General features: G+C 41.6%; 1 protein-coding gene across 1 annotated transcript; it reads left to right on the top strand.

Moving 5' to 3' along the window:
* The first annotated feature begins 2,854 nt into the window (after nt 1–2,854).
* On the top strand, nt 2,855–10,168 carry IFIT2 (interferon induced protein with tetratricopeptide repeats 2). Its single transcript, XM_023546940.2, has 2 exons — nt 2,855–3,234; nt 8,179–10,168. The coding sequence occupies exons 1-2, from the start codon at nt 3,230–3,232 to the stop codon at nt 9,578–9,580; spliced, it is 1,407 nt and encodes a 468-aa protein (XP_023402708.2). The 5' UTR covers nt 2,855–3,229; the 3' UTR covers nt 9,581–10,168.
* The last annotated feature ends 4,473 nt before the right edge of the window (nt 10,169–14,641 follow it).

Here is a 14,641-nt window from a genome sequence, read left to right as displayed (position 1 = left end):
GAATCCACCAGCTCCTCCTTGGAAACCCTAGGGGGCAGTTCTCTGTCCTATAGAGTCGCTATGAGTTGGAATCGACGCCACAGCAACGGCAACAGGCTTATATCCAAAATATATTGAGAAATATATAAAGAAAAATGCAGAATAGTGTGTATAGCATGCTAACATTGTTCAAAGGAATGGGGAGCTGTTTTATTAACTCCATCAAATTTGCAGGAGTTCTTTTAGGGGAATGACTTTAAACATATATCTCTGTGAATAAGTAAGTTAGAGAATATTACATTAGGTTGGAACACATTATTCTTAAATTGTAGTCCACTGTAGAGATCAAGAGAACCCATTGGGAAACCTGAGATTCCTCCAATAGGTGTGAACACTATTGAACTAGCAACTAACTCTCTAGGTGGGTAAACACTGAGTCAAGCATTCTCTAGATAGACACAAAACAAAAACGACATTCAAATGTTTTCTCAAGAAAAAAGTACAGAGTTTTATTTTGTGAAGCTAAAAGTATTTTCACTTACATTCAATATATGACATAGTTCTCAAACTTTAGCGTGCATCAGAATTATCCAGAAGACTTATTAACACACAGATTACTAGTTCCCACTCCTAGAGTTCTGACTCAATAGGTTTAGAATGGGGCCTGAGAATTTGCCCCCCATCAGAATTGACACTGATACTGCTGGTGGTGGAACACACTGTGATAACCATTGCATTATACCACCCTGTGGCTGATGTAATTAATCAAAGTATCAGCATTTTCTTGGTAACATCAAGCAAGGTCTTTTCCTTAGTCTAGGGTAAGACAGCAGCAGCCGTTGGCTTATATTCTAGGATACGCAGTATACCCATACCCAGTGCCGTCGAGTTGATTCTAGGATAAAAAGGATACGGGTGCGTAAATATTTGTGGCTAACCAGGGTAAGCAGAACTCTCACTGAATAAGTTTCATTGTCTTAAAATAGAAATATTTCCTATAGAGAATTGGTTTGCCTCTCTAGTTTCTGTTTGCAAACCACACCACATATTCTCACACTTACCCAGATGCCCAATCAGCTGATGTACATACCCCTTCCCCCCGCATGATAGCTTCATACACAGGTATTAGCCATGCAGATTTCTGGAGAGGAAATTAATGTCTCCAGACACTTCAAAACACAGTGACCATGGGTACAAGCTTTTTTCCTGCTTCTTCCCAGGCAGTACCTTTATTAATAATATTTAAATATTTCTACCTAACAGTTTTCTCGAATGCAAATTCTAAAACAAAACACAATGTTCTTTTCCTATTTCAGTGCTTCTTCTATTTCTAACATGCTTTTCTATAAATAAACAATAAACTTGATTTTTCTGGTCAGTTGTCTCATTTGGGGTTTGCCTAAGTCTTTTTTTTTTTTTTTTAAGTCTTAGAATTTGTAACTCTTTAAAAAAAAAACTCTTTAATTGAGAACTAAAAGTAGGGGTTCCCAACTAAAACATTCTTAGCTGGGTATCCTGATCAAAGCGGAGAGGATTTTCAAGGAGCACAAACTTTGCTTCCACCCTGCTCGAGCAAAAGCACCCAAGTTACTGTATTTTTTATGCAAATAACACACGCCTTCTATGTTTGTCAACCACTTCCTCCCCCCCCGCCCCGTCTTCTGCTAAGTACACTTTTTTTTTTTTTACAGCAACACGTAAAAAAGAGAAAAATTGGCATAGTAACTTCAGAAAATACCTCGAGGTAGTGGGGAAGTGGTTGGCAAACGTAAAACATGTGTGTTATTTGCATAAAAATATGATAAATAACACTTTCTCCAAGACTGAATAACCCACCTCAGCAACCTTGCTAGTTAACTGCTTTATGATGGAAAATATGTTATACCTGTGCTCTCCGTATTTCCCTTATTGCAAAGACATCAAGTGTTGTTGCCTTTTTTCCCTTGGAACTATGTATATTATAACTCCTTTGTGATAAAGAGGTATGAACAAGAGAAAAGCAAGGAATGTGTGTTTCCTCTATCATGAAAAATGGCTGGAAATCATGATGTGCAGTTGCTGAATACCAAGGTGACAGACAAGGATTTTATGTTTCAGTGCTTGGGAAACCCAAGAACTGTTAGAGATGTTAGGAATTGTTAGGCCTAGGTTAGCGATCGTGATGGACGGTGGAAGGTCAGAGGATCTAAAGCTCTGGAAATGGCAAACATCAAAGGCTTCCCTTCTGGTCTGTTTGGTTAATGATTTTAGTATTAATTATAATAAAAAAAACTAACATTTATGTGTTATGGGCCAGGCATTATTCTAAAACTCATTATGTCAAATTGATTCTGACCCATAGCAACCCTATAGGACAGAGCAGAACCGCCCCATAGGGTTTTCCAAGAAACAGCAGGATTCAAGAAACAGCAGGTGGATTAGAACTGCCAAACTTTTGGTTAGCAGCCAAGCTCTTAACCATTGTACCACTAGGGCTCTTTGCATTATTATAAGTAGATTTCATAGATGAACTCATTGAATCCTTATAACACTACTATAAGTTGGTAGTATTATTATCCCCATTTCACAAAGGAAGAAACTAAAGAACAGAGACATTCAATAATTTGCCCAGAGTCACACAGCATAAAAATGGTGCCATGGTTCTAAACACGTATTCATTCATTCCTTCAGCAACTAATTTTTGAATGTTTGTCACGTGCCAGGTATTGCAGGGACTGAAGATTGAGCGGTGAACAAAACGATCGAAGAGTCCCTGCCCTCATGGAGATTACACAACTACCCAGAATTGACTTGAAGGCAGTGGGTTTTTTTGTTTGTTTACAGTGACCTGCAGGTCATATTAGTGTTAAGGGGAAGCAGAGTGAGGATGGGTTAACGTTGTAATAATGAAGCAACGGTGCTCTGTAAATATATCCTTCTCGGAAGTGGGCTCCTTTCATGTCAGCTGACCGAGGCCAGCAATACAATTCACAAACTTTTTATGACTCACTGCACAGAGTGGGGGGCGCTGATGAGGATACTCAAGGCTCATTTTCCTTCTGGAAGAATCTGGGCAACTTCAAATCAGTTTTACTTTCCAGTTTCACTTTCGTTTTTGTAAAGCCAGTTGCAGGAAAACAAGACAAGGTAGCAGCTGATGCCTTCATATATAGGTCTCTTCAGAATTCTTCAACCAGAGGAGGAAGGCTTCTGAAGAGCACAGCAGCCTGAACCTCAGCCTCTGAGGACAACTGGAAAGCGCACAGCCATCATGAGGTAAAGATGCTCCCTTCTCCTCTGTGTTAAATGTTTAGCCAGACTTGTTGTCGAATGCAAATCCTAAGCAGCCATGGCCCATTGAAGGCAATTGCCTGAACCATTCTGTTTTAGTGTTTGTTTTATAGCCTTACCATGCATCTAAGTCATAAATCTGTGTTATCAATGCTGGCATTTTTATTCCTAAGTCATTTTCTGCTTCACACAGTCAAACTTCCTAAGGGAATTGGAATTGTTCACGGGGAGGAGCTGAGAGCTGATGTCAGAGAGAGGAGCTTGGCAAGCTAGAAGGGAGCAAAGAAAGAAGCATATTTAGATATAATCAGACAGGTGGCTCATTTAAAGGTGGGTCTGGGGGAACTGCTCTTATCGACTGTCCTTTATTTGTTTCTTATTTAAAAGCATTAAGTCACTAGATTCTAATAAAATTATTATTTAACAAAAGACGTTTTTGCAGCAGATGTTGTTAATGACATACTTAGCATAGCAACCCTAGTTTCTGCTGTGGTGAATTTTATTGTTAAAGTGCTCATTCATCTCAGATTGGCATGAGAGCTAGCAAACTAACAGACACGCTTTCACCTTAAAATTCTACTGATTGGCTAGAGTCCTCCTATCTGAAGCGTGAATTGGAGATGGAGTGCTTGGAGAAACTAGTCCCCATCTCTAGGGTCTGCAAGTTCCCCAGAAACATAAGATTGCCCTGAGGAGAAAGCATTAGCTCAGTGGGTAGGCAAGGAACTCTCTACTTTCTCCAGCTTGAGGGTTGGGGTGGCCAGACCTGGTTGCCTAAGCCTCCGTCTTGGGGGCTATGGAATCCAGGGATACTGGCCCCAGAGATCACTTCCTAGAGGCCACATTGTCCTCTTGAAATGATGTTTTTTCAGCTAGTCTGCATGTCTGCCTGATAGAAAAAAAGATCTGAGATATTTACATAAGTGCATCTACCAAAAAAACAACTAAACCCAGTGCCGTCAAGTCATTTCCGATTCATAGCGACCCTATAGGACAGAGTAGAACTGCCCCATAGAGTTCCCAAGGAGTGCCTGGTGGATTCGAACTGCCAGGCCTTTGGTTAGCAGCCATAGCAGTTAACCACTACACCACCAGGGTTTCTATAGTCACCCAGAATCTGTAGAGCCAGTCTACCTATTTCTTAGAATTTTAACATGGTCTTGCCTTAGAATCTTTCCCATAACATGACAGAGCCGCCATTTCCTCTTCTCACTCTCCTTGATTCTTTAGCTGTGGGGACTTTCATTGGCCATTGCACTTGTGCTCTAAGACAGTAGTTCTGAAACTTCAGTTGCATAAGAATCACCTCAAGAGTTTGTTAAAGACAGATTCCTGGGCTCAACCCCCAAGAGATTTCGATGTAGTGAGTGTGGGTTGGGTCCTGAGGATATACATTTTTAACAAGCTCTTGGGTGATGCTGATACTGCTGAGCCTAAAACCACACATGTAGTAGCACCACTCTTAAGACACAGTGATAGCAGCATTTGTCCCAGGCCTGGTGGACAGTGTCACTGTAGCTTTCATCCAGATAGGAAGCAGAAGAAGAAAGTGTGGTTGTTGTGTAAATGGCTGGAACGTCTAGAGGGACCCGGAGCATAAGACTCACAAGTCTAAGCCCAGGACAGCAAGTATCTGGGACCTACATCTCTGATTTACTAGGGAAAATAAAAACCCATGGTTGGGCGGTAAAATTGGATGGCTTTTTGAATGGCTTCTCCAAAGGAATTTTATATAAGTGTATATATTAATGGAGTCCCTGGGTGGCAGAAATGGCTAAGCGCTGGGCAGCTGACTGAGACTGGCAGCTTGAGTCCACCCAGAGGCACCTTGGAAGGAAGGCCTGGCAATCTACTTCTGAAAAGTCAGCCATTGGAAACGCTATGGAGCATGGTTCTACTCTGACACACATGGATGGGGTTGCCGTGAAATCAGAATAGACTTGAAAGCAACTGGTTTGGTTTTTGGTTTGGTATATATTAAATGTCCCTATCCTATCAAGTGCACAACTTACTGTATGTTTTATATGTCAGAGATAATCTCAACTCTATTCACTCTCTTTGTACCTCATAAAATGTGAAGGGAGCTAACGACCTCATGTGTAAAGAAACCTTTCCACAACCTCACTGAGGAAGAAGATAGCTCTTGATAGAACGTGAACTTTTCAAGGGGAAACTGCTGTCATTAAAATGCCAAGAGGCTCTAACAGCCTGGTTTGTCACTGAGACCTCCCTGGGGCTTTGGAAGGAATCCTTCCCACAGCAGGAAACTCCTACCCATTTCCCCTTTTACTGTTTGTTCGTTCTATTTGGGGTAGTTAAGTCTCTACTTGTTTTAATTAACAGAAAGGAACAGAAACTGGAGTGTTTCACAGGACCCAGGTTCAGGATTGCATGGACCTCAGGAGGACTAGAACAGGACACTAGGGAACTTGGGGGGCCCACTCCCTGTGTTTTCTCTATGTGCATCTGGGTGCTTTCTCTGCAGCATGTGTTACAGAATATGGTTAACCTTAAAGATGGCTACCAGCAGATCCCCATATTGCATAGCACCCTTCCTAGCACTTTAAGACTTGCTCTGGCTCCCCTGGAGCCCTGGTAGCAGTGATTAAGAGATCTGCTGCTAACCAAAAGGTTCAACAGTTCAAATCTACCAGCTGCTCCTTGGAAACCCTAGGGGGCAGTTCCACTCTGTCCTATGGGGTCACTATGAGTCAGAATTGATTCCTGTCTCAGTTTCATTTCCAGCTTCTACATGAGTTTAGGTGCCCACCCCTGGCCCAATAGAATGGGAAGGTGGGAGGGCAAGTCACTCTGCATAAAAAGTGAGGAAGAGGGGACAGTAAGAACATGGGGGGATATAATCTGTAATATAGACTAATATTTCAAAAGTTATCCTCACTACTTTGCATAGACTTCCAGATATATACTGGCTGTATATGTCAGAATCCATAATATCTAGAACATGCAGCTCTGGCTAAAAGGGCTGGTTAATATATACAGTGATTTTTTTCTTTTTTTTTTTAAGTGAGAAAAAGCAACACTTTAGGGCCTCTAATACATAGGCAATGTGGAGAAATATTTTGGGGCATGGAATGATTTTGACCCTAACCATCTCTGAAGTTAGAGTAGAGGTTTTTGTTTATTTGTCTCTTTGCTGTTTTTTGCTTCTTGCTCATTCAGTCATTCATTCATTTACTTTGAGGACCAACATTGAAGGGAATGGAAAATCTTCTTAGGAAAGTTACCAGGGCACCTAAAGGAAAAGAGCTCTTCCCATTAAAAAAGGAGCTTGTGAGCCTCCCATAGCTACACTTCTCACCTCCTACTATAAAAAGGCAAACCACAGGAGGAAAAAATAATTTCAAAAGAAAATTCCAACAACAAATGCAAAGTTATTAATAAACCAACTCAATGAAACGTGTTAAGAACAGAAACTGCCAGTTTAGAAGGAGGGGTAGGAAAGGGAAAAAAAAAAAAGAGAGAGAGAACAAAATGATTACATTTCATTCTAAAACAGAAGTTTAAGGCATGGCTGACATAAATAATAAAAAAACGGTTAAGGTCAACAGTTAAGAGTTAGAAGTGGGATTCGAACCCACACATCCATTCAGAGATCAGAAAGATAAAAGAGCAGGCAAAGTGAGTAAAAACTAAGGATTTTTCTATTTGGAGTAGTTAAGTCTCCATTTGTTTCAAGTAACAGAAAAGAACGGGAACTGGAATGTTTCACAGATTTAAATGGTTACAGTGGAAAAAATTCAACTGGAAAAAACAAGATAATGCAATGTCATGAAGAGGCAAAACCAATTTGATAAAAGCTCAAAAAGTATGTATAGGCTAAGGAGATCAATTAAGGATATATAAGACATGAAAAAATTAGACAGGAAATAGAAAGTGATAAAGATTTTAAAAGGCAAAATAAGAACTAAGGAATTAAAAATATAGAAGATAAACAGTTGAATTTCAGAGGGATAATCCGGTTTACAACAGGGTAACAAAATATTAAAAGAATAGAGAAGATTAAAGCTAAAAATTTCAATACGTAGAAGTACATGCTAGGCAACAATGAAAAACAGAAAATGCCATCAAACAGATTTGCTTCTTAAAAACTGCATAAATAAAATGAAACCTTTGCTGAAATCAGTTCCCACAGATTTGGCAACCTCTGCAGAGGCTTTCAAAAGCAGAAAGCTGAGGGCCAGAGCTGCAGACAAAAACTGCCTTATTCAAGGACTTGCAGCCTCAATCTCAGAGACTCCACCCACTGCCCTCCCTTATTCTTTTGCTCCTCACAGTCGTCAAATTTCTGCTTCACCATGCATTTGACACATAGGCAGAGTATCGGAGGAAAAAAAGGAAAGACTGTTCTTTTTGATTTGGGTTGCCATTCTTTAGGAGGAGGAGATCTGTATTTGCAATCCACATTTCTTACCAGAATAATCTGTGCTGTGTCTCAAGAGAGCTGGGGGGAGGAGAGGTGTGGGGGAAGAGAGCTGTGGGGGGAAGACAGCTGGGGAGGAAGAGAGCTGGGGGGGTGGGGTGGGAAGAAAGCTGGGGACTAAGAGAGCTAGGGGAAAGAGAGCTGTGGGGGAAGAGAGCTATAAGCAGAAGAGAGCTGAGGAGGAAGAGAGCTGGGGGGTGGGGGACGGGAAGAAAGCTGGTGACAAAGAGAGCGGGGGGGGGGGCGGGGAAGAGAGCTGGGGAGGAAGAGAGCTGCGGGGGTTGGGGAAGAGAGCCCTGGTGGGCAGTGGTTAAGTGTTCAGCTGCTAACCAAAAGATCTGTAGTTCAATTCCACCAGCCACTCCTTGGAAACTGTATGGGTCAATTCTACTCTGGCCTGTAGGGTTACGATGAGATGGAATCAACTCAGCAGCAATGGATAATGGGTATATGTCTCAAAGTGTTCATCTCTCTGTTTTTCCCTACAGTGAGATTACCAAGAATTCCTTGGAGAGCAGCCTGCGGCAACTAAAATGTCACTTCACCTGGAATTTGGTCGGGGGAGAAAATTCCTTGGATGATTTTGAAAACAGAGTGTGTAATCAGATTGAGCTTCAGAGCAGTGAATTCAAAGCCACAGAGTGCAACATACTGGCCTACATAAAACACCTCAGAGGCCAAAACAAGGCAGCCCTGGAATACTTACAGCAAGCAGAAGAGTTAATCCAGCGAGAGCACGCTGACCAAGCAGAAATCAGAAGTCTGGTCACCTGGGGAAACTATGCCTGGGTCTACTATCACATGGGCAGATTCTCTGAAGCTCAAATTTATGTAGACAAGGTGAAAGGAGTCTGCAAGAAGTTTTCCAGCCCCTACAGAGTTAATAATAGTCCTGAGATAGAGTGTGAGGAAGGGTGGACGCGGTTAAAGTGTGGAAGGAAGTTTTATGAAAGGGCTAAGGTGTGCTTTGAGAAGGCTCTGGAAGAAAAACCAAAGAACCCAGAATTCATCATTGGACTGGCAATTCTGAGCTACCGTCTGGATACCTGGCCAATTAATCAGAACCCTATTAACGCTCTGAGACAAGCCATCAGGCTGAATCCTGACAACCAATATGTTAAAGTCCTCCTGGCTCTGAAACTTCAAGAGCTGAATGAAGAAGGTGAAGGGGACAGTATAGTTGAAGAAGCCTTGGAGAAAGCCCCATGTGCAACAGATGTACTTCGCGGTGCTGCAAAATTTTATCGAAAGAAGGGTGCTGTAGACAAAGCTATAGAAATGCTTGGAAAGGCTTTAAAATCCATGCCAAACAATGCCTACCTGCATTACCACATTGGGTGCTGCTATAGGGCAAAAGTCCTCCAAATACAAAGTGAAAGGTATGAAGAAAGAGAGAAGTTACCAGAACTAATAGAACAAGGCCTGGATTATTTAAAGAAAGCAGATGAGCTCAATGGGAATCTCCCCAATGTCTGCTCCTATCTTGCCAGCCTCTATGCTCAAGTAAATCAGTATGAAGAAGCAAATTATTACTTCCAAAAAGAATTCAGCAAAGAGCTTGCTCCTGTAGCGAAACAGCTGCTCCATCTGCGATATGGCAGCTTCCAGCTGTATCAAATGAAGTGTGAAGAAAAGGCCATCCACCATTTTATAGAGGGTGTGAAAATAAAGCAGGAATCAAAGGAGAAAGAAAAAATGAAAACCAAACTGGAAAGAATTGCTAAAATGCGGCTTTCTCAAAATGAAGCTGATTCTGAGGCTTTGCATCTCTTGGAGGTCCTTGATGAGCTAACGGAGAAATGCAGCAAGCAGATGAAGACTCAGAGAGGTTTGGCCTCTGCCAGCCTCCTCTCTTCAGCATCTATAGCTGAGGCAGGGGATGAGGAATAAGGATATGGTGCTCATAGAGCTGCTGCTGGAAGGAGGCCAAAACCCCTCCAACCAGGGGGATATTCAAATGTTGAACATGGACTAAACGGAGCAGACAGTGGCCCCAGTACTGGATCAGGGTTATGGAGAACCCTGCTGTGCCAGGTATTAACTCTGGAATTGCTAGATCACGTGAAGGTCCAGGGGGTTATAAGGGAGGAACCAGATTGGGGGGTAGGTCTGGGGGCTTGGGAAAGGGGCTACTTCCCAACTGAACTCTTGGGCACAGTTTGTTCTATGACATTCCCTTAGTCACATACCCTTAGTGGTGTGATGCCTTAGGCTTCTTCATATGTTTATATAAGGCAGCCAGATCCCTCAAATCTGTAACTTTGTGGTCCATTTTTGCAACGGATACTGTGCAAGTAGGCTGGTTTTGCTGTAACAGAAGACTAGAGGACCAAAGCCTGGAGAGGGCTCAGTATCCACCTCCTTCCCCCTCCTCCCCAGCCAATCTTCAGTCTAAAGTGTCCTACACAACATGAGTGCAATTGTTCTAGCAACTGAGGTGGCAACATTAAAGAAAAAAAAAAAAAAAAACCAAACCCATTGCCGTCGAGTCAATTCCAACTCTTAATGACCCTATAGGACAGAGTACAACTGCCCCATAGAGTTTCCAAGGAGTGCCTGGTGGATTCGAACTGCTGACCTTTTGGTTACAACCGTAGCACTTACCACTATGCCACATAGTTAGAGAAAAACAGAGTAGAGAGCAAATCAAATCTAGAAGGGACATTTCTAGAAGTAATGGAGTCAAACAATCACAGTGTGAGTCTTTCAGGTGGTATATGCAGAGTTATCATCTCCACTCTGCCCTACCTGTAACTGTAATACAGCATGTAAAGAATTAAAGGGATTCTGTGGAATATTCTAGAAACCAAAATAATAAATTTCTTAAAAACTTACATGGAAAGAGTGTGCCACCAGGGCTTCTCGTGGGAACAATAGGAATAGGAAAAAAGAAAGCAAAAGACAGAGAGAGGGATGCTGTTGCGTCATTGTAGATCATAATCGTATGTAGAAATTTTTATTTTCTCAGCTATTATTAGGAAAATTTATTTGTAGGATGAGACTTGATTTGATGAGCCCAGGTTTGAGACGATAGGTGAAGTATCAGAACAGGGAATAACTTGGTACTTAAGGGACTAGTGAAAGGACTTGGGAAATGACGTTGATAATGGAGGGTTGTTCCCGTCCCCCATTAGAAATGTTGTATATTGGACGATATAGCTACTTCTTGTAACTCTGAAAATTTTCACAAAATTTATGTTTGGTGCAGTTGAGGTTTTCTAGGTAGGCACTGAATAGGCCTAGGCTTTCATCAGGGTTGCCCGGAACCAAAAGAGAGTCACTTGACCCAGCATGACACCATCAGCCACCCTCTCAGTTGCAAAATGTTTGCCTGTTGGAATTAGTTTAAATTTAAGAGTATATTAACAGCTTTTTTTTTTATTATTAAGCAATTAAAGGATTATATAAGATTCAAGATTTTTTATTAATAAAAATTCAGATGGCTATAACAATGGCTTTCATGATATCTCCTGTATTAAAAATATTGTAATATATACTTGAGATCATCAGTGTGCACAGTTTGGAATCCTGAACAAAATCATGGTTTTAATAAAATAAATGTGATGAAGCATAAACAGGTGTCCCGGCTTATCTGAAATTTTGTTGAACCATAAGTCTTTCAGACTCAGGATAAATGTGATGTTACACTGGGTATGAATTAGCTCTGAGTTGCCCAGACTGGTCAAACACCAAAACCACTGAACAGAACAAAAAAGTTATTTCCACAGTCATAAGCGTCCGGTGCTTCCATTGATACCCTGACACCCCCACCACTGTGCACACACATGCATACAAACCCACTGCCCCGACACTGACAGTCCTTTTCTCTGCTAAATCTTGTTAAAATCTTGTACTTTTCTCCACATTTTCTCTCTTCTGACCTCCACTATGAGAAATAAGGCAGTGTCCCTGATTTTATTTTATGCCACATCCCAAAGGCAATGCAAATGAATTTTAGAGAGCTTTTCCTATGAAGTAAAGAACAGAAAGCAACAAGGAGACTGGTGGAAAATACAATTCACACCACTACAATGCTAAATTTATTCTATCAGACTGAATTGGACAAGCATATGTTTCAGGAGAAGGTCCAGCTCACTTGGCCTGGGCAACTTATCATTGGATCTGGTGCCTGGGGAGGAAGCTCAGGAGTGTTCTGAGTAGAAAGTGAGATGGGCAGATACACTGACCTTCAGAGGGGGTTGCTGGCACCTGTAGTGTGCTAAAGAAAGTATGTCAAGTGTATATAATCTTGTCGTTGAGGGTCATGCCACCTAAACCCTAGCTAAAACAACCGTAAAAATGGGAAAAGGTAAAAAGGGTGAGGGAGAGATGTATAACATAAACCAAAAAAAAAAAAAATTGCCGTCGAGTCGATATCAACTCATAGTGACCCTATAGGACAGAGCAGAACTGCCCCACAGAGTTTCCAAGGAGCACCTGGTAGATTTGAACTGCCAACCTTTTGGTTAGCAGCTGTAGCACTTATTTGATACACCACCAGGGTTTCCTGTATAACATAGTACACTTAATATTTATTTGAAGACTTAAACCTAATAAATATGATTAGAAAACAATAAATAAAATTATGAATGTAGCTCATGTTTCCTGAAATCTCACCAACCTGGGAGAACAAATGGAGTCATCTTAACTGTAATGACTTGTAATTCCCTGACTCTTAAGTACATCTCCCAGTGCAGAGCATTTGATTCCCCTCATACACTCACCCAGGTAAACAACAAGCCCCCAGTAGGCATCTCATGGGTACTGATAACAAGTCTACCAGTTAGAAATATCTGGCTGTATCTGCTATTTGGGGTCCCTGGGCGGCGCAAATGGTTTATACTTGACTACTAAAAGAAAAGTTACCAGTTCAAACGTACCCAGTGGCACCACAAAAGAAAGACCTAGCAATCGGCTTCTGTAAACATTACAGTAAAAAAAAAAAAAAAATATCCTATGGAGCAGTGGTGGCATAGTAGTTAAGTGCTATGGCTGCTAACCATCCCATCCCAGTGCAGTCAGAGGTTGGCAATTCGAATCTGCCAGGCGCCCCTTGGAAACTCTATGGGGCAGTTCTACTCTGTCCTATAGGGTCGCTAATAGTCGGAATCAACTCGACGGCAGTGGGTTTGATTTTGGTTTTTTGGTATGGAGCAGTTACACTCTGTACGCACGGGATTGCCATGAGTTGGGACTGACTCAGTGGCAACAGGATTGATTTTGTGGTTTTTATCTGGGATTTGTGCTGCCCTAGCACCCACTCCCATCAATGTCCACTGCTCATAAAACTGCTTCAATATGTCTTGGCGTTCTCTGAGTTTGATTGTTACCTTGAGAGTGCTGGTACCCTGCCAAAGAGGTTCTCAAATGTGCTAAGACCAACGCAGGGGCGAGGTGAATTTCCCTCATCCCTACTTCACTTTGCTCTCTGGCTTCCAAGTTGTTGTTGTTAGGTGCTGTTGAGTTGGTTTTGACTCATAGCTACCCTATGTACAACAGAACTAAACATTGCCCAGTCCTATGCCATCCTCACAATCATTGCTATGTTTCAGCCCATTGTTGCAGCCACTGTGTCAAACTATCTCGTTGAGGGTCTTTCTCTTTTTCACTGACCCTCTACCTCACCAAGCACGATGTCCTTCTCCACGGATTAGTCCCTCCTGATAACATACTTTATGTGAAATGAAGTCTTGCCATCCTTGCTTCTAAGGAGAACTCTGGCCGTGCTTCCTCCAACACAGACTTGTTTGTTTTTCTGGTGATCCATGGTATATTCAATACTCTCTGCCAACACCATAATTCAAAGACATCACTTCTTCGTTGGTCTTCCTTTGTCATTGTCCAGTTTTTGTATGCATATGAGATTGACAATACCATGGCTTGGTTCAGGTGCACCTTAGTCGTCAAGGTGACATCTTTGCTTTTTAACACTTTAAAGAGATCTTTTGCAGCAGATTTCCCCAGTGCAGTACATCATCTGATTTCTTGACTGCTACTTCAATGGGCATTGATTGTGGATCCAAGTAAAATGAAATCCTTGACAACTTCAATCTTTTCTCCATTTATTGGTCCAGTTGTGTGAATTTTTGTTTTCTTTAAAAAAAAAAAAAAAAAAAAATTTTTTTTTTTTTTTTATGTTGAGGTATAATCCGTACTGAAGGCTGTGGTCTTTGATCTTCATCATTAAGTGCTTTCAAGTCTTCTTCTCTTTCAGCAAGCAGGGTTGAGTCATCTCCATATTGCAGGTTGCTAATGAGTCTTCCTCCAATCCTCGTGCCATGTTTTTCTTCATATAGTCCAGCTTCTCATATTATTTGCTCAGCATACAAATTGAAACTGACTAAAATTCTTAGGTGTAGGCTGAATGTGTGCAACTGTAACAGAAGTGTGCTCAGCTTGTCTTAGTTTCCTAGTGCTACTGTAACAGAAATACCACAAGTGAGTGGCTTTAAGGAACAGATATTTATTTTCCCACAGTTTAGGAAGCTAGAAGTCTGAATCCAGGGCACCAACTATAGAAAGCTCTGTTTCCACCCTGGAGGAAGACATTTGTTTCAGCTTCCAGAACCTCTGCATAGCATCTATCTTTCCCTCATTTGTGCTTGTTTCTCTCTGTGTCAGTTTACTCTTTCTATATCTTGAAAGTCAGATTTAAGACACATCCTCTAGTGATATGGCTTCATTAACATAACAAAACCCTATTCCTAAATGGGGTTACATCCACAGGTATCCTGTTGCCATCAAGTTGATTCCGACTCATAGCGACACTATAGGACAGAGTAGTACTGCCCCATAGAGTTTCCAAGGAACACCTGGTGGATCTGAACTGCAGAACTTTTGGTCAGCAGCCATAGCACTTAACCACTATACCACCAGGGTTTCCATCCACAGGTGTAGGGGTTAGGATTCCAACACATACTTTGTGGGGACACAATTCAGTCCATACCACAG

Source organism: Loxodonta africana, chromosome 16 (genome assembly GCF_030014295.1).
Source record: "Loxodonta africana isolate mLoxAfr1 chromosome 16, mLoxAfr1.hap2, whole genome shotgun sequence".
Lineage (NCBI taxonomy): Eukaryota > Metazoa > Chordata > Mammalia > Proboscidea > Elephantidae > Loxodonta > Loxodonta africana.
The sequence above is the reverse complement of the archived record's forward strand: the minus strand, read 5'-3'. Positions and strand labels throughout refer to the sequence as shown.